Below are 20,791 nucleotides of genomic sequence, written 5' to 3'. Positions count from 1 at the left end.
TCTATATAAAGGGCTGAAGTTACTGCAGTGTTTAGTTGTTCATTCAGTAGTAGCTGCAGAGGTTATATTGCACATTCACAAGGATAGTGTGGACATAGGAATGGGATTTATGATGCTTTTGCTGTTCTGTGTATTGGCATTCACCGGTCAAGGTAAAGTATTGAACATTCTGTTTGATTTACTGTTGAATGTATTTGGCTTTATCATGTACAGTGAGTTAAAGCAGGTTACACTTAATAAAGCTGCTACTGGTGTGCATGATTTGAGGTGTCTTTGAAAGCACTACATTTAGCTCTTAACTCATAGGAAGACTTGTAGACAAATCGACATATGAATTTGATTGTTTCTTTCTGATGTTTTGAGCGTTTCATGAAGCATTGCAGACAGACATAGCCATCTCATAGCAGTTGCATACAGACATCTATCATACAGACAGACATATCCGTCATACATAAATGTCCATCATACAGAAATATCCATCATACAGAAATATCCGTCATACAGACATATCCATCATACAGACATATCCGTCATACAGACATATCCATCATACAGACATATCCATCATACAGACATATCCGTCATACAGACATATTCATCATACAGACATATCCATCATACAGAAATATCCGTCATACAGACATATCCATCATACAGACACATCCATCATACAGAAATATCCATCGTACATTCAGTGCATTCGGAAAGTATTCAGACCCCTTGACTTTTCCACATTTTGTTACATTACAGCCTTATTCTAAAATTGATTAAATAAAACTACACACAATATCCCATAATGACAAAGCAAAAACAGGTTTTTAGAAATGTCTGCAAATGTATTAAAAATTAAAAAACAGATACCTTATTTACATAAGTATTCAGACCCTTTGCTATGAGACTCAAAATTGAGCTCAGGTGCATCTTGTTTCCAATGATTATCCTTGAGATGTTTCTACAACTTGATTGGAGTCCACCTGTGGTAATTTCAATTGATTGGACATGATTTAGAAAGGCACACACCTGTCTATACAAGGTCCCACAGTTGACAGTGAATGTCAGAACAAAAAACAAGCCATGATGTCGAAGGAATTGTCCGTAGAGCTCCAAGACAGGATTGTGTCGAGGCACATATCTGGGGAAGGGTACCAACAAATGTCTGCAGCATTGAAGGTCCCCAAGAAAACAGTGGCCTCCATCATTCTTAAATGGAAGAAGTTTGGAACCACCAAGACTCTTCCTAGAGCTGGCCGCCCGGCCAAACTGAGCAATCGGGGGAGAAGGGCCTTTGTCAGGGAGGTGACCAAGAACCTGACAGAGCTCCAGAGTTCCTCTGTGGAGATGGGAGTACCATCCAGAAGGACAACCATCTCTGCAGCACTCCACCAATCAGGCCTTTATGGTAGAGTGGCCAGACGGAAGCCACTCCTCAGTAAAAGGCACATGACAGCCCGCTTGGAGTTTGCCAAAAGGCACATAAAGGACTCTCATACCATGAGATACAAGATTCTCTGGTCTGATGAATACAGGATTAAACTCTTTGGCCTGAATGCCTAGTGTCACGAATGGAATAAACCTGGCACCATCCCTATGGTGAAGCATGGTGGTGGCAGCATCATGCTGTGGGGATGTTTTTAAGTGGCAGGGACTGGGAGACTAGTCAGGATCGAGGGAAAGATGAACGGAGAAAAGTACAGAGAGATCCTTGATGAAAACATGCTTCAGAGCGCTCAGGACCTCAGACTGGGGCAAAGGGTCACCTTCCAACATGACAACGACCCTAAGCACACAGCCAAGACAAGGCAGGAGTGGCTTCGGGACAAGTCTCTGAATGTCCTTGAGTATCCCAGCCAGAGCCCGGACTTGAACCCGATCTAACATCTCTGGAGAGACCTAAAAATAGCTGTGCAGCGACGCTCCCCATCCAACCTGACAGAGCTTGAGAGGATCTGCAGAGAAGAATGGGAGAAACTCCCCAATTCCAGGTGTGCCAAGCTTGTAGCATCATACTCAAGAAGACTCAATGCTGTAATCGCTGCCAAAGGTGTTTCAACAAATTACTGAATAAAGGGTCTGAATACTTATGTAAATTTAATATTTCCGTTGTATTTTATTTTATACATTTGCAAAAATTTATAAAAACCAGTTTTTGCTTTGTCATTATGGGGTACTGCGTCTAGATTGATGAGGGTAAAAAAATTATTTAATCAATTTTAGAATAAGGCTTTAACGAAACAAAATGTGGAAAAAGTCAAGGGGTCTGAATACTTTCTGAATGCACTGTACATATCCATCATACATAAATATCTGTCATGCAGACATATCCATCATACAGAAATATCCGTCTTACAGACATATCCATCATGCAGAAATATCTATCATACATACATATCCATTCTGATTATCCTCTCTACCAAGGGATTCCTGAAACTGATGTACAACGTTCAGGTGTCAGTGTAGCTACAGTGGAGGACCCAGGGAAAGTTGGAGACCAGATCAACCCCCCCAGACACCATGACAGACTGTGTGACTGTAAGGGTGAGTGATTAGGAAGTAATTGCTATTTGTCCAGTATGTATATTTTAAGGATATACAGTAATTTGTGATTTTTGTAAGTGGATACAATCCTAGCCTGCTTTTCAGTCTGTTTCTGACAGCCCATGATTGTAATGTTTTTGGATGGCAAATAGTTGGCAGATCCGAATGGCACTCAGGCTAACACAGCAGTATGCTTTGTGTCACTCAGGGAGATGGAGAGAGGGTTTGAGTGGAGGCTGCCTCTACCGCAAGCCCAGGAAGGCCTGTGAGTAGCCCTGTGTTTCTGTAACACTAACAGCAGTACATTGAAGAGTTACTACAATACTTGTTACAGTGTACTCTCCCAAAGTCACTAATCTGTGTATCTCTCTCCCATCCTCTCCAACCTACGCACAATCCAGTTGTGGCAATGTGCTTAAGGAAAGGATTCAAGAATCAGTGGAAATGCCCGAAGATCATGGAAAGGGTAGAGAGGTCAAAGGGTGACCAAGGCAAAAACTTCATGAGCATTCCAATTTAAAGAGTTGACCTTTAATAACTACTTTATAAACCTTGAAACCATGTTTTGTAATCTCACATTGCTCTCTCAAGAACCATGACTCCTTTTTTAATAAACATTTATTATATAATTATACTCCTTTGTAATACACGTTTTTTTATAACAAGTTTCACTATGTGTGTGGAGTGATTTCCAATGTATTATTTTAGCATTTTATCATTCGATTTCACATTTCCTTTTGCGTGTATTGTGCCACTCTAACTCCTTCTGTAGCTACTTCATTAAATCCAAATTTCTTCACAGCGATTTTGCCGATAAAGAAATCACCCAAGATTGCACCATTCAGTAGGACAGGTGTGAAAAGACAACACTTTATTTAAGACAATAATTAATGAAGAGGAAATATAAAGATAAGACAACAGCACAAGCCTACATCTCCTCCGAGGATTTACAAGCTTATACATTAAATAGGTGCAAAAACAAGCCATGTTTTACATAAACACCAGTTAAATGTATTATCGTTTGAAACGTTTTACCTCTAAGGTATTTATAAGCTAAATAAACCTGAATTTGTACTTGAACTACAGAGTTTACATACATGATCAAACACAGAACAACACAGAAAGGGACTCAGTGAATGGACTCCAGGGCAACAGTCACAAGGGCAGTGAATATCTAAGAACATTGAATTAGAAACAGAAATAGGCAGTGCAGCTGAGCAGTGGATGTTTGCCCCTTCAATTACCATGTTGAAGACCAGTTTTCAAAATTGTTGTTTTTAAAAGGAAAATCAGTTTATAGAGATGATTGACATAAAAACACATTGTGGAGGTGGGTTCTATTCTAAGGGGATAGACCCCTCCCTTCTGACCTCTTGTTGACTCTCTCCTCACAACCTAAAAACATTGGAAAGGAGCTGAGCATACTAAACCCAGCCCTATGGTGGCAAGATGGGGCAATCATAATATCAATAATACCACTTATTCCTATCCAGTCCTTTCTCAGGTCAGTGAGGGTAGAGGGAAGGGAGTGATTGGCTCCCAGCCAGCAGACAGACAAGCAGTGTGCATACTGTGGTGGTCTCAGTGGTTGATCAGAAGCAGAGAGAGAGAGCTAGCAGGGCCATCAGCATCAGACCAACTCTGGACTGGAATGGAGGGGCAGGCGAGTGGCCTGAGAGAGAAAGGAGAAATGGAGAGGAGGGGAGGCAGGGGAGGAGAAATATAATATAATTTAAAAAAAATATTATTCTTGATTCCTGTCTGTACCCCCCAGTTCAGCATATGGCTTTATTGCATTTTCCCTGATGCATGAAAATGATCCTTGCACAAAGAAGTATGCCAATATTAAATACCAAGTTTCAACATAATAAAAACAACTTTGTGACATTTGATTACTCATTACATTCCACCTAGGTCTTACTACAACAGCCGACCCACTTACCAGTGACATCCAGAGTGATGGTGTTGGACATTGAGATGTTGGTCACAGGGTTCTTGGCCACACAAGTGTAGTCCCCTGCATTCTCCAAGGAGGCGACAACAGCTATCAAAGGACCAGTCCCCAGCACTGATTGGTTGTTGAATTTCCACCCGTACTCGCTGGTTGGCTGGGAGTTGGCAGAGCACTTCAGCGTAGCTGTGATTACTGAGCCAATCACCACTGACACTGGGCCAGAGATGTTCACACTCAGAGGGCCATCTACAGAAAGAAGTTTAGAGAGGGTGGGGTCATAACAGGGAAAAGTCTAAACGGGCTACTTGGGACATCCAACTCTTACATCACCCCATTGAAGTTGAAATTTAAAACAGTTAAGGTAAGGGTTAATGTTAGGGCTAGGTAAAGGTTAAGGTAAGGGTAGGGGTTAAGGTTAGGGTTTAGGCTAGGGACATCCCAAGTATCCCGGAATGCACTAACCATTATAACAGTGGTGGGTTTCTGACTGTTTCTACATTATATAAATGCGTATATTTTAAAATATTACTAAAACGCCAGTACTTACAGTTGACCAGTAGCTGGTATTTAGGGCTGGTGTGTGGACCAAAGATGTTGGTGGCGACACACTGATAGTTTCCATTGTTATACACCTGGACTGGACTGAAGTGCAGAGAGTTGTTGGAGATGGTGATGTCAGAGTTCAAGGTGTTGTTCAGGACCAAAGACAGGTTGTCCTTCATCCAGTAGATGGTGTCATAGCGCCCGGTGACATCACAGGTCAGGGTTAGGTTGTCAGATGCTATCGGTATTTTGCTTCGTTTCACCATCACCGACTTTATAGCCTCTGTGAGGAGAGAGGATGTGTATTGCTTTATGTACAGTATCAAGTTTTGTAATTTGGTAAAATGGTTAGTTCCAGTGATGCAATAGTTGGATATATAAAACATGTACATATAAAACAAATGGTTGTACGATCTGATAGATGGTGAATTGCTGTTTTATATTACTGTTTTATATATTTCATGTTTTATATAATTATATCCCCTTAGTATGAATAGATCGTTTTTTATATCTTTAGAGATTGAAAGTAGCGTTAGGTTTAAGCTCTTTGTGTATGAGAAGTGTAATTATTTAGTGGACTGCAGTGTGCTGTAGGAATGTATACTCCCAAGGCCTCTCCTGACTGATGAGAAGTCCTGTGATAGGCATGGAGGAGCACAGATAAATATTGGGTGATGGAAAAGTACATCTTTGTGGAAGGAGAGGGTGAGAGCTAAGGGTATACTGTAAGTGGACACTGCACTGTATTGAAAGGATGTATTCATCTGTACATCTTCGCTGAGTAAAGATTAGAAATGTTTGGGCTCTTTGTATGATAAATATGTTTATTGTAATTATTATCAGATTGTAAATGAACACAACAAAGCAAATAATCTACAGTCTGACTTACCAACAACAGTGAGCATCTTGGAGACAGTGCTGTTTCTGCCAGTGATGTTGTTGAAGGCCACACAGGTGTACTCCCCATGACTGGCTAAGGTCAGTGGGCCAGTCTCATACACTGAGTCAGATGCCACCTGGGAGCCATTGAAGAACCAGCTGAACTGGCTGAGAGGCTGAGAGGAGGCCGAGCAGTTGAAGATCACGCTGTGTCCTGTTTCTCCTAATGCTGGTCCTGTTATAATAGGCATATCCGGTCCATCTATGATACAAAAGACAATCAGTTAGACCAGGGGTGTCAAATTCATTCCATGGAGGCCCTAGTGTCTGCTGGTTTTTGTTTTGTCCTTTCAATTAAGACCAAGACAACCAGGTTTGGGGAGTTCCTCACTAATAAGGAACCTTAATACATCAATCAAGTTCAAGGGAGGATCGAAAAACCCGCTGACACTCGGCCCTCTGCGGAATGAGTTTGACAGATGTGAGTTAAACCCATCATCTGTCATTGGCCAGAAGTTTAAAGGACATCAACATATGTCATATGGTATACAAGGTTTGATCCAAACCATCACATTGGCTTTATTACAATATTTATAAAGGAAGTTCTCAAAGATTCCACCTCGGGCCATCGGGTCAAAGTTGAACTTGATAATAACTACTCACAGTTGACGGTCAGTCTGTAGTCTGGGCTGGTCATGTTGCTCAGGGGGTTGTAGGCAGAACACTGATAGTCTCCGTTGTCAGAATGCTGGACAGAGTTGAATGTCAGTGTATTGTTGTTCATAGAGAAGTCTGTTCTGTTGTCAGCATACAGAGGCCAGCCGTTCCTCATCCAGTGAATGGAGTAAATGCTTCCAGCGGTCTCACAGGTCAGAGTAAACATGTAGTCTGCTATTGGCTGGGCACCGATGACTTTCACCGTGGCCATGGTTACTGGGTCTGTGAAGAAAACGTCAGTGTCACAATAATATTGACTACATCACAATCACTGTATGTTGAATGGCCTATATCTACATGTACAAGTTAAACAGTTTGGATGTCTCTTCTGTCTTACCAATGACGGTGAGTATCTTGGAGACAGTGCTGTTTCTTCCAGTGATGTTGTTGAAGGCCACACAGGTGTACTCCCCAAGACTGGCTAAGGTCAGTGGGCTAGTCTCATACACTGAGCCAGTTGCCACCTGGGAACCATTGAAGAACCAGCTGAACTGGCTGAGAGGCTGAGAGGAGGCCGAGCAGTTGAAGGTCACGCTGTGTCCTGTCATCGCTATATCCGGACTCGTGATAACAGGTCTCTCTGGACCATCTGGGAAACACAAGATGATGAAGATATTGAATGAGATTAGCTATTGGAAATGCCATTAGTGTGCTTGCCTTGGTTTGACCCCAGCAATACCCAGCCATCCCCTTGGTTTTCTTATAATGGTGCCAGAAGTGGCCTCCAAACCTACCCCAATTCCATTACTATAAATTCCATCTTGCCCTCATTATAGGTCAAAATTAGAATTAAATTGGCAAATATCAAGTTTGGTTTTGGGCCATAACAACTACTCACAGTTGACGGTCAGTCTGTATTCTGGGCTGGTCATGTTGCTCAGGGGGTTGTAGGCAGAACACTGATAGTCTCCGTTGTCAGAATGCTGGACAGAGTTGAATGTCAGTGTATTGTTGTTCATAGAGAAGTCTGTTCTGTTGTCAGCATACAGAGGCCAGCCGTTCCTCATCCAGTGAATGGAGTAAACCGTTCCAGCAGTCTCACAGGTCAGAGAGAATTTCTCGTTCAGTATTGGCTGGGCTCCAATGACTTTCACAATGCTCATGGTCACAGGTGCTGTGTAAAGTAGATCAAAGGGGTTTTAAGCACTTTTTATCTCAACTTCCAACTTATTATCCTGTAGGTTCAGCAGCATGTGTGCTGTGTCTAAAACCAACTGAACACAAACACAGTAAAGCAAGTTTTAGTTCCTTGGTTTTAAGTATTAGTTACTGACTCACCAACAACAGTGAGCATCTTGGAGACAGTGCTGTTTCTGCCAGTGATGTTGTTGAAGGCCACGCAGGTGTACTCCCCATGACTGGCTAAGGTCAGTGGGCCAGTCTCATACACTGAGTCAGATGCCACCTGGGAGCCATTGAAGAACCAGCTGAACTGGCTGAGAGGCTGAGAGGAGGCCGAGCAGTTGAAGGTCACGCTTTGTCCTGTCATCGCTATATCCGGACTAGTTACAGCAGGTCTCTCTGGTCCAACTGTTAAACACAAGAAAATATGGTTAATCTTATGGTTTGACTATTTTGACAAAGTTCAGTAAGAAATTAGCCTCTGGGCGAAACCCCTCATAGGAGCAGGAGCCTATCTCCTGTTTATGTAGCTTGTTGCAGCTTGATGTATAAGTACATCCCTTGGACAGGACGCTAGTCTATCACAGGCCCTTACCCCGATTCTATCTCCTTAATGCTGAGTGCCTAGTAAAGACACATTGGATCCCATTTTTACAGTCGTTGGTATGTCTCGTCCAGGGATCAAACTCCCAACCTTCTAATCTCAGGGCAGACACTCTAACTACAAGGCCACTGAATTGGTTTTATCAGACAAAGATTACCAGCTCTTGTAATACTCACAGTTCACCACAAGCTTGTATGTCATGCTGGTCAGGTTGCTGACAGCATTAAAGGCCTCACAGATATATTCTCCTCTGTCAGAAAACTGGATTGGGTTGATAACCATTGTCTTGTTGTCCGTAGAGAAGATCGTTCTGTTGTTTAGGGAGATTAGCTGGCTGTTCATCAGCCAGTGAATGTAGTCTACAGGTCCAGTCACCTCACACCGCAGAGTGAACGACTGATCCAGTATTGGTGGCTTCCCATCACTGTTCAACGCAACTGCTGATATCGGCTCTAGGGTAAAAAGAAGAGGAAGAGACATTTGTCACGCTGTACTTCACTCGATCGGTGGTAAAAATACCATTATAAACTGTGTGGTTATCAACGTAATTAGAGCAGAAAAAAACAATGTTTTGTCAGACGTTGTATAGGTTCTGATATACCATGGCTGTCAGCCAATCAGCATTCAGTGCTCGACCCAACCAGTTTATAATTAAGCAATAAGGCCCGAGGGGGTGTATCCAGGCACTCCGCGTAGCGTCGTGCATAAGAGGTGTTGTATATTGGCCATATACCTCACCTCTTCGGGCATTCTTGCTTAATTATATAACATTCTATTCATAACCATCAATAATCAAATATTCACTACCAACTATATGACATTTCGTAACAATGAATGTTGCCTCACCCACGATCTTTATCATTGTGGTCAGGGTGGCGAATCGGAGTGTGACATTGTTGTGGGCTAAGCAGGCGTAACTTCCTGTCTGGTTCTCCCTGGTGCTCTGCAGACTGAGCTGTGGGCTTTGCTCGTTGAGGAACGCCCCATTAAACATCCACTTGTAGGACACAGCGGGTTTGGACTGAGCGGAGCAGGACAGAATGATGTCAGAGCCCGTATTGTAGGCTGTATGTCCTATGGTCATCTCAGGAAGTACCATCATGGTGAGGTTACTTGGGCCGTCTATGGGAGGAACCAATAACAATGATGTGTTGGGTAAACATTACCTAGAATATGTTTCCGTCCTGCTCTACGAAACACAGTGTACTAATGATCCATGCAAATAATGACCTGGATCATGTGGACACAGAGGAATGGTTAGGGATGAAAATAGGCATATTGCATCATTGCATGGAATGCTAGCTCTCAATGACAATGTACAATCCATGTCTGTTGTGCGTGATTCGTACTGCATGCTCTGATACTCACATCTAACATTGAGGCCAATGGGTTGGCTGGTGCCATTGCTGATTCCGTTGATGACCTCACATCTGAAAGGCCCTTCATCGTATCGTGTCACACTGACTATGGTGAGAGTGCTGTTCCCACCACCAAGCCGAACTCTGTCACTGGCTGTTACCTCTGAGCTGCCATTCAGCCAGCGGTAAGAGAGGGAAGTGCCAGAGGAGACGGAGCAGGTGAAAATGGCAGTATCGTTCAATTCCACTAGATCAATGGCGTTGGCCCTTAGAGTCACGTTTGAAATGAGCTCTGTGGGTGAGAGAGTAGATGGCAGTCAAGATAAGATGGATATGTCTCAAGAAAGGGTTTTGTGTGTTACTGAATTACAACCATATAGTTGATGTTTTGATTCACACTGTAAAACTTTTGGAAATCAATCTAAATATGCTATTTTATTTTATTTACTTATCATAGAGACCAAGTTACAGGATTGAGCGCTGTAGAGCCCTTAGTCTCTTTGCACACACATAAAAGGTATTGTGTACGTCTTATCTGAAATTGAAAAGAACAGTTTGCTCGTACTCTGTATTTTCAAAGGTATTATGAAGGCCAACTCCATTATATGTTCAGAAAACACTGACACATTTAAGTGTTAGCTTTCCATGTCAGGAAAATGACCTTGCCTTTTATTATTGTGACAGAGATGAATTAATCATTGATAGAGAATGTATGTGCATCACTGGAGGCTGCTGAGGGGAGAATTACTCATAATAATGGCTGGAATGGAGTAAATGGAATAGTATCACAAACATCTTTTCATATTTGATACCATTCCATTCACTCCATTACACTCAATTCCAGCCATTATTAAGAGCTGTCTTCCCCTCAGCAGCCTCCACCGATGTGCATACATGTTTGCATGTGAACCTGCGTGCAAGAAAATATGTGAATAGGCAAGTAAGTGTGCAGGTGAGTATGTGTGCGAGCAAGTGTGTGCCAGTGAGTGAGAGTCTACCATCATAGAAAAATAAACAGAAAGGCAGTGGTCAGTTCCTTACCCTGGACAGACAAAGTCACCACTGCGTTCAGGACTGGCTCCATTCCCTGGACAGTATATCGTCCTGAGTCGTTGAGTTGGAGAGAGCTTATGGACAGCTCTGAGGAGGAGTGGTTGAATGAGATTCTGCCTTGATACATTTTACTCACACTACTGCCACCAGGATAGACAATTATGATGATTGTAGTTTCATATGACCAGGTCCCTATGGTGATGGGGCTTTGGGGAACTAGGTTCAGTGTGACATTACTTCCCACAGCTAAGGGGTTCATAGAGGGAACCACAGCCTGGCCAGAGACATCTAGAAGAGAATGGATTGATGAGTTTAGTTCATGTTTTGAGATATTATTAATCAGTACAAAAGTCTTTACATTTCTTATTATTAATCAGTACAAAAGTCTTTAAAGTTCTTTAAAATATTTTAATTGAGATTAATCAAATCTTCAGACTATGGTACTTTAACAGAAATACAAGCTTTTCATTCAAAATTAGTGCCTTCAAGTTGAACGCACAATTTACTAAATGATCTACTATCTATGTCTAGTGTCTACTCTAGACATTGGTTGTCAAAGTCAGATAAATAGAAATCTCCTTCTTGCTGACTTGATACTGTTTGACTGAAGTGCATCAACCAAAAAGAGACATTTGACGACCTGCTACTTATTTAACAAAGCGTTTGTGCCAAATAGCACAAATAGGCATCAATATATTTCCAGAATGAGCTTATTGTCCACTTTACCTGTAGTGAAATTGAGCAGCACCAGGAAGAGAACACACACCAGAGGATACTCCATAGTTCTGCCACTTATCAAACACCACGGATCAGAAATGAACGGGACACTTTCCTATAAACCAAATGACTGTCCAGCCTTCTTGGTAAATCCAAACATGTCGATACTGCACAGTCACGGTCTCCTCTCAATCAGCAAATACTTATTCAGGATCATGTAATGGTGCTGGAGTCAGATGATGCAAATGTACCTACCCACCCTACCTGCCGCCAGAACACACTCACACACACCTACCCAACTACCCACGCCCTGTTTTGCCCACGTACATTTTTCCCACTATGTTTCTTGTTGACACACAGGGGTGTTTTCATGTTGATTATGGTTTACTGTAAATCTGAACAACTCTGACTGTCCTATACGGGTCCTGGGAGGAGGCTGGATGGTACATGGCCAATGATGCCGGGGACAAGTCCTCTGACACTGTCGAAACTCATGATCTGTTCAATGTGGGCTCATAAGACACTGTTCACATTGAACCTGTCAAGAAAACACTTACAGTTCCGTGAAAAAGTATTTGCCCCCTTTCTGATTTTCTATAGTTTTGCATAGTTTTGATACTGAATGTTATCAGATCTTCAACCAAAACCCAATATTAGATAAAGGTAACCTGAGTTTACAAAATAAATAAATATATATACTTATTTTATTTATTTAATTAAAAAAGTTATGATACACCCAATTCCCCTGTGTGAAAAAGTAATGCCCCCTTACACTCAATAACTGGTTGTACCACCTTTAGCTGCAATGACTCCAACCAAAAGCTTCCTGTAGTTGATGATCAGTCTCTCACATCGTCGTGGAGGAATTTTGGCCCACTCTTCCATGCAGAACTGCTTTAACTCAGATACTTTTGGGGGTTTTCAAGCATGAACTGCTCGTTTCAAGTCCTGCCACAGCATCACAATTTGAAATAGGTCTGTACTTTGACAAGGCCATTCCAAAACATCAAATTGTGTTTTTCATCATCTTGCTGCATTACCCAGCTGCGCTTCAGCTTCAGTTCACAGCCGGATGGCCTGATATTTTCCTGTAGAATTCTCTGATACTGAGCAGAATTCATTGTTTCTTCTATTAAGGCAAGTCGTCCAGATCCTGAGGCACCAAAGCATCCCCAAACCATCACACTACAACTACCATGCTTGACCGTTGGTATGAGGTTCTTACTGTGGATTGCAGTGTTTGGTTTTCGCCAAGCATAATGGGACCCATCTCGTTTAAAAAGTTATCCTTTTGAATCATCTGTCCATAGAACATTCTTCCAAAAGTCTTGATGATAATCCAGGTGCATCCAGATGCTTTTTGGAAAACCTGAGTCAACGTTTTGTACGACATGGGTCCCATTATGCCTGGCGAAAACCAAACACTGCATTATACAGTAAGACCCTCCTACCAACGGTCAAGCAGCTTTTTTGTTACATTATATATACAGTGCCTTCGGAAAGTATTCAGACCCCTTGACCTTTTCCAGATTTTGTTACATTACAGCCTTATTCTAAAATTTATTGAATAAATGTTTTCCCTCATCAATCTACACACAATACCCCATAATGACAAAGCGAAAACAGGTTTTTAGAAAATTTGGCAAATTCATTAAAAATAAAAAACAGAAATACCTTATTTACATAAGTATTCAGACCCTTTGCTATGAGACTCGAAATCGAGCTCAGGTGCATCCTGTTTCCATTGATCATCCTTGAGATGTTTCTACAACTTGATTGGAGTCCACCTGTGGTAAATAAAAATGATTGGACATGATTTGGAAAGGCACACACCTGTCTATATAAGGTCCCACAGTTGACATTGCATATCTGAGCAAAAACCAAGTCATGAGGTCGAAGGAATTGTCCGTAGAGCTCCGAGACAGGATTGTGTCGAGGCACAGATCTGGGATAGGGTACCAAAAATGTTCTGCATCATTGAAGGTCCCCAAGAACACAGTGGTGTCCATCATTCTTAAATGGACGAAGTTTGGAACCGCCAAGCTGGCCGCCCGGCCAAACTGAGCAATCGGGGGAGAAGGTCCTTGGTCAGGGAGGTGACCAAAAACCCAATGGTCACTCTGACAGAGCTCCAGAGCTCCTCTGTGGAGATGGGAGATCCTTCCAGAAGGACAACCATCTCTGCAGCACTCCACCAATCAGGCCTTTATGGTAGAGTGGCCAGATGGAAGCCACTCCTCAGTAAAAGGCATATGACAGCCCGCTTGGAGTTTGCCAAAAGGCACCTAAAGGACTCAGAACATGAGAAACAACATTCTCTGGTCTGATGAAACCAAGATTCAACTCTTTGGCCTGAATGCCAAGCATCACATCTGGAGGAAACCTGGCACCATCCCTGGTGGTGGCAGCATCATACTGTGGGGATGTTTTTCAGCGGCACGGACTGGGAGACTAGTCAGGATCGAGGGAAAGATGAACAGAGCAAAGTACAGAGAGATCCTTGCTGAAAACCTGCTCCAGAGCGCTCAGGACCTCAGACTGGGATGAAGGTTCACCTTCCAACAGGACTATGACCCTAAGCACACAGCCAAATGCAATGCAGGAGTGGCTTCGGGACAAGTCTCCGAATGTCCTTGAGTGGCCCAGCCAAAGCCCGGACTTGATCCCGATCGAACATCTCTGGAGATATCTGAAAATAGCTGTGAAGCGACCATACCCATCCAACCTGACAGAGCTTGATAGGATCTGCAGAGAAGAATGGGAGAAATTGTTAATGATATTATGAATAGGACGAATTATGTCACATACACAGCTATCAAAGATACACTGCTCAAAAAAATAAAGGGAACACTTAAACAACACATCCTAGATCTGAATTAATGAAATAATCTTTACATAGTTGAATGTGCTGACAACAAAATCACACAAAAATCAAAATGTATCAACCCATGGAGGTCTGGATTTGGAGTCACCCTCAAAATTAAAGTGGAAAACCACACTACAGGCTGATCCACGTCTCCTGATGTACTGGCCTGTCTCCTGGTAGCGCCTCCATGCTGTGGACACTACACTGACAGACACAGCAAACCTTCTTGCCACAGCTCGCATTGATGTGCCATCCTGGATGAGCTGCACTACCTGAGCCACTTGTGTGGGTTGTAGACTCCGTCTCATGCTACCACTAGAGTGAAAGCACCGCCAGCATTCAAAAGTGACCAAAACATCAGCCAGGAAGCATAGGAACTGAGAAGTGGCCTGTGGTCACCACCTGCAGAACCACTTCTTTATTGGGGGTGTCTTGCTAATTGCCTATAATTTCCACCTGTTGTCTATTCCATTTGCACAACAGCATGTGAAATGTATTGTCAATCAGTGTTGCTTCCTAAGTGGACAGTTTGATTTCACAGAAGTGTGATTGACTTGGAGTTACATTGTGTTGTTTAAGTGTTCCCATTATTTTTTTGAGCAGTGTATATGGGAATATTTGCTTAATCCAAAGTTACATCTAACTGATTGCAGCATTACTGCAAAAATGGAGATGGCAAGTGGAAAAGGGAGAAGGTAGGGAACTTGTTTGTCTGCCATATATTAAAGATAAAATTGTCTGGAAAGGATTGGCATTAATGAAAAAATGACCAGTTTCATTTGAGGACAAACATTTTGACGGCTTCGCAATACAGGTTGCAAAATAGCTGGGTGGAGATTTTCAATGTACCGATTCCATGGCACATGGTAAACTCACCAAAAAAAGAAATGTCCTCTCACTGTCAACTGCGTTTATTTTCAGCAAACTTAACATGTTTAAATATTTGTATGAACATAACAAAATTCAACAACTGAGACATAAACTGAACAAGTTCCACAGACATGTGACTAACAGAAATTGAATAATGTGTCCCTGAACAAAGGGGGGGGGGGGTCCAAATCAAAAGTAACAGTCAGTATCTGGTGTGGCCACCAGCTGCATTAAGTACTGCAGTGCCTCTCCTCCTCATGGACTGCACCAGATTTGCCAGTTATTGCTGTGAGATGTTACCCCACTCTTCCACCAAGGCACCTGCAAGTTTCCGGACATTTCTGGGGGGAATGGCCCTAGCCCTCACCCTCCGATCCAACAGGTCGCAGACGTGCTCAATGGGATTGAGATCCGGGCTCTTCGCTGGCCATGCAGAACACTGACATTCCTGTCTTGCAGGAAATCACGCACAGAACGAGCAGTATGGCTGGTGGCATTGTCATGCTGTAGGGTCATGTCAAGATGAGCCTGCAGGAAGGGTACCACATGAGGGAGGAGGATGTCTTCCCTGTAATGCACAGCGTTGAGATTGCCTGCAATGACAACAAGCTCAGTCCGATGATGCTGTGACACACCGCCCCAGACCATGACGGACCCTCCACCTCCAAATTGAACCTGCTCCAGAGTACAGGCCTCGGTGTAACACTCATTCCTTCGATGATAAACGCGAATCCAACCATCACCCCTGGTGAGACAAAACCACGACTCGTCAGTGAAGAGCACTTTTTGCCAGTCCTGTCTGGTCCAGCGACGGTGGGTTTGTGCCCATAGGCGTCGTTGTTGCCGGTGATGTCTGTTGAGGACCTGCCTTACAACAGGCCTACAAGCCCTCAGTCCAGTCTCTCTCAGACTATTGCGGGCAGTCTGAGCACTGATGGAGGGATTGTGCGTTCCTGGTGTAACTCGGGCAGTTGTTGTTGCCATCCTGTACCTGTCCCGCAGGTGTGATGTTCGGATGTACCGATCCTGTGCAGGTGTTGTTACACGTGGTCTGCCACTGCGAGGACGATCAGCTGTCCGTCCTGTCTCCCTGTAGCTCTGTCTTAGGCATCTCACAGTACAGACATTGCAATTTATTGCCCTGGCCACATCTGCAGTCCTCATGCCTCCTTGCAGCATGCCTAAGGCACGTTCACGCAGATGAGCAGGGACCCTGGGCATCTTTCTTTTGGTGTTTTTCAGAGTCAGTAGAAAGGCCTCTTTAGTGTCCTAAGTGATCATAACTGTGACCTTAATTGCCTACTGTCTGTAAGCTGTTATTGTCTTAAAGACCGTTCCACAGGTGCATGTTCATTAATTGTTTATGGTTCATTGAACAAGCATGGGAAACAGTGTTTAAACCCTTTATAATGAAGATCTGTGAAGTTATTTCGATTTGTACTAATTATCTTTGAAAGACAGGGTCCTGAAAAAGGGACATTTCTTTTTTTGCTGAGTTTATATGAACTGATACAAAAAAACAACACTTGACTCAACACTTAGAGTTTTTAAACTTAAATTATTTTACAAAATTCTTACCACCAACATAATGTTATATACTTTATATGTAGCTTGTTTCTGGTCACAGGTTCAGGAATGGCTAAAAAAGCAGTGGAAACATGTTCTCTGGAGTGATGAATCACGTTTCACCATCTGGCAGTTTGATTGATGAATCAGAGTTTGGCAGATACCAGGAGAATGCTACCTGCCCCAATGCCCAGTGCCAACTGTAAAGTTTGGTGGAGGAGGAATAATGGTCTGGGGCTATTTGTCATGGTTCAGGCTCCTTAGTTCCAGTGAAGGGAAATCTTAATTCTACAGCATACAATGACATTCTAGATGATTCTGTGCTTCTAGCTTTGTGGCAACATTTTTGGGAAGGCCCTTACCTGTTTCAGCATGACAATGCCCCAGTGTACAAAGCGAGGTCAATACAGAAATGGTCTGTCGAGATCAGTGTGGAAGAACTTGACTGGTCTGCACAGTGCCCTGACCTCAACACCATCGAAAACCTGTGGGATGAATTGGAAAGCCGACTGCCAGCCAGGCCTAATTGCCGACCTCACTAATGTTCTTGTGGCTGAATGGAAGCAAGTCCCTGCAGCAATGTTCCAGCATCTAGTGGAAAGCCATCCAAGAAGAGTGGAGGCTGTTATAGTAGCAAAGGGGGTACCAACTCCACATTAATGCCCATTATTTTGGAATTAGATGTTCGACGAGCAGGTGTCCATATACTTTTGGTAATGTAGCGTATATGTATACAGTATGTGTGTTTTTATGTTTGTATATATACACTACCAGTCAAAAGTTAGGGCACACCTACTCATTCAAGGGTTTACTATTTTTTACATTGTAGAATAATAGTGAAGACATCAAAACTATGAAATAACATCAATGGAATCATGTGGTATACAAAAAAGTTTAAAACAAATCAAAATATATTTTATCTTTGAGATTCTTCGAATAGCCTTGTTGAGACAGCTTTGCACACTCTTGGCATTCTCTCAACCAGCTTCACGTGGAATGCTTTTCCAACAGTCTTGAAGGAGTTCCCACATATGCTGAACACTTGTTGTCTGCTTTTCCTTCACTCTGCGGTCCGATTCATCCCAAACCATCTCAATTGGGTTGAGGTCGGGTGACTGTGGAGGCCAGGTCATCTGATGCAGCACTCCATCATTCTCCTTCTTGGTAAAAAAGCCTTTACACAGCCTGGAGGTGTGTTGGGTCATTGTCCTGTTGAAAAACAAATGATAGTCCCACTAAGCCCAAACCAGATGGAATGGCATATCACTGTAGAATGCTGTGGCAGCCATGCTAGTTAAGTGTGCCTTGAATTCGAAATAAATCACAGACAGTGTCACCAGCAAAGCACCCTGACACCGTCACATCTCCTCCTCCATGCTTTACAGTGGGAACTACACATGCGGAGATCATCCGTTCACCCACCAAACATTTCCAATTTGGATTTGAAGTTTCCACTGATCTAATGTCCATTGTTCGTGTTTCTTGGCCCAAGCAGGTATCTTCTTCTTATTGGTGTCCTTTAGTAGTGGTTTCTTTGCAGCATTTCGACCATGAAGGCCTGATTCACACAGTCCCCTCTGAACAGTTCATATTGAGATGTGTCTGTTACTTGAACTCTGTGAAGCATATATTTGGGCTGCAATTTCTGAGGCTGGTAACTCTAATAAACTTATCCTCTGCAGCAGAGGTAACTCTGGGTCTTCCACTCCTGTGGCAGTCCTCATGAGAGCCAGTTTCATCATAGCACTTGATGGTTTTTGCAACTGCACTTGAAGAAACTTTCAAAGTTCTTGAAATGTTCCTTATTGACTGACCTTCATGTCTTAAAGTAATGATGGACTGTCGTTTCTCTTTGCTTATTTGAGCTGTTCTTGCCATAAAATGGACTTGGTCTTTTACACAATAGGGCTGTCTTCTGTATAACCCCCCTACCTTGTCACAACACAACACAACTGATTGGCTCAAACACATTAAGAAGGAAATAAATTCCACAAATTAACTTTTAAGAAGGCACACCTGTTAATTGAAATTCATTCCAGGTGACTACCTCATGAAGCTGGCCAAGAGTGTGCAAAGCTGTCATCAAGGGGGGCAGGTCCTTCGTAGGGGTGAAAGACTTGGGACACACTTCGGTGACAATCGGCCTGCGCCTCTTCTGGAGGACGACGCGCTGGAGACGGGTGTGCGCAGTGTTCCATACCTCCTCGGCGTGCCGGAACCAATCGTCCACCGCAGGAGCCTCGATCTGACTCCGGTGCCAGGGCCGGCTGATAGCCTAGAACACTGAAAGGGTGTGAGGTTAGTGGAGGAGTTACGGAGGGAGTTTTGTGCGTATTCTGCCCAAGGTAGAAACTCAGCCCAAGGCAGAAACGCAGCCCACTCCCCCAGCTGGGCCTGACAGTAACTACGAAGGTTACTGTTGACGGCGGCATTGACGTTCCGTGGGGGGAAGGTGCGTCGTGCCCACCTCCATGGGCTCAGTCTCGCTAGAGGTTCCTGGGAGAGACCCGAACCCCTGGGATGGGCGACGACGGGCACGCTGAAGATTATCCAGGTGGATGGCATGGGCGATGAGCTGGTCCAGTGTTTGGTCCTCATCGTGACAGGCCAGCTCGGTCTGGACGTCCGCCTGCAGCCCGCTGTGGAAAACCGTCAACAGGGCCTAGTCGCTCCAGCCAGTGGACGCAGCCACCGTCCGGAAATCTAGAGCATACTCTGACGCTGTCCTGGACCCCTGGCGTAGATGGAGGAGACGCTCACCTGCCTCTCAGCCCTCTGTTAGGTGGTCAAAGACGGCACAGAAGAGTTGGGTGAAGCGCTCATAGGACTGCACTTCTGGACTGTCCCTCTCCCAGACGGTGTGCGCCCACTCTAGAGCCTGTCAGCACTGAGATCACCAAGGCCACCTTGTCCCTCTCGGAGGCCGTCCCGGCATGATGGGCAAGGTGGAGGTCACACTGCAGGAGAAACCCCCTACAGTGAGCTGGGGTGCCGCTCCGGGTGGGGCAGGTGGACATTGCTGATCGGAACGGGTGATGTAGATGGTGGTGGGGTGACTGGAACGACCGTGGGGAGCTGGGAAGGTGGTGGTGTAGCCTGCAGTTGGCTTACGGCCCGGAGCACCTCGTCCATGGCAGTCCCGAGGCGCTCCAGGCACGAGTCGTGGTGGTGGAGCTTCGCTCCTACAGCGGAGAGGTCGGGATGTCCTGCTGCTTGCTGTTTTGTTAGGTCGGTCATTCTGTCACAGGTGTAGAGAGGAGTAGGCAGGAGGCAGTCGCAGGTTTAGAACTACTGAATGTATTTAAGTACCATAGATCAAAGCGGGACGAAACCCAAACGCTGTTGTGCTCAAAATATATATCTCCATAAACAAAAAGGCAAAGGGCGAACCCAAAGTGCAAAATACAAAGTACTCAGGAAATAATAGGAGAGATACCTCTCAGAAAAACAAGTAACATTTACAATGGCTGACAAAGTCACAGTCAACTTAGTGTATGTAAACTTCTGACCCATGCACAAAGTAGATGTCCTAACCGACTTGCCAAAACTATAGTTTGTTAACAAGAAATTTGTGGAGCTGTTGAAAAACGAGTTTTAATGACTCCAACCTAACTGTATGTAAACTTCCAACTTCAACTGTATACAGTGATAGAGTGGGGATTGGAACCAGGTGTGTGTAATAATGACAAGACAAGTTTGTGGTTGATGAGTGAAGGGCGTTTGCCAGCAGTAGGTTAGGCAGCAGCTAGAAGGCCGGCTACGCCGAACGCCTGAGCTGGACAGGAGGTGGGGTAAAACGAAGGCTGGTGTGACAAGGATGAAAAAGGTTTTAGATAGAACCCTTTGTCTTACAAAGAGCCCTCGTCTTCCGAAAATGGTTCTTCAGATGAAAACGGTTCTTGGCAGAACCCTATCCCTTCGCAAAGAACCCTTTTGGAACTTTTTTGTCTAAGAGTGTATATGCCATCTACATCAAAACGTTTTGCTGTCCCTTTATTACTGTGTGT

The 20,791-nt window shown here is 43.8% G+C and overlaps 2 protein-coding genes across 2 annotated transcripts in view; one reads left to right on the top strand and one right to left on the bottom strand.

Annotated features, from left to right (window-relative positions):
* Nucleotides 1–15,880, top strand: part of LOC311139364 (sperm acrosome membrane-associated protein 6-like) — a gene marked incomplete at its 5' end in the record, with an annotated part of 1,014,348 nt that extends 998,468 nt beyond the window's left edge. Inside the window, one exon of the mRNA XM_084174235.1 lies at nucleotides 15,729–15,880. Within this exon, the coding sequence (XP_084030361.1) occupies nucleotides 15,729–15,848 (120 nt within the window). The 3' untranslated portion in view covers nucleotides 15,849–15,880. The remainder of the gene's footprint in view (nucleotides 1–15,728) is intronic.
* ceacam1 (CEA cell adhesion molecule 1) lies at nucleotides 3,145–10,892 on the bottom strand (the record flags this gene model as incomplete). Its single annotated transcript, XM_084174128.1, has 12 exons — nucleotides 3,145–4,207; nucleotides 4,478–4,735; nucleotides 5,037–5,315; nucleotides 5,922–6,173; nucleotides 6,575–6,850; nucleotides 6,966–7,217; nucleotides 7,467–7,742; nucleotides 7,907–8,158; nucleotides 8,531–8,806; nucleotides 9,201–9,476; nucleotides 9,723–10,004; nucleotides 10,754–10,892. The coding sequence occupies 12 exons, from the start codon at nucleotides 10,890–10,892 to the stop codon at nucleotides 4,128–4,130; spliced, it is 2,898 nt and encodes a 965-aa protein (XP_084030254.1). The 3' UTR covers nucleotides 3,145–4,127.
* Nucleotides 15,881–20,791: the final 4,911 nt, after the last annotated feature.

The sequence above is a fragment of the Coregonus lavaretus genome, assembly GCF_964263955.1.
Source record: "Coregonus lavaretus genome assembly, chromosome: 13".
Classification (NCBI taxonomy): domain Eukaryota; kingdom Metazoa; phylum Chordata; class Actinopteri; order Salmoniformes; family Salmonidae; genus Coregonus; species Coregonus lavaretus.
This window is presented reverse-complemented; position numbering and strand designations above follow the sequence as displayed.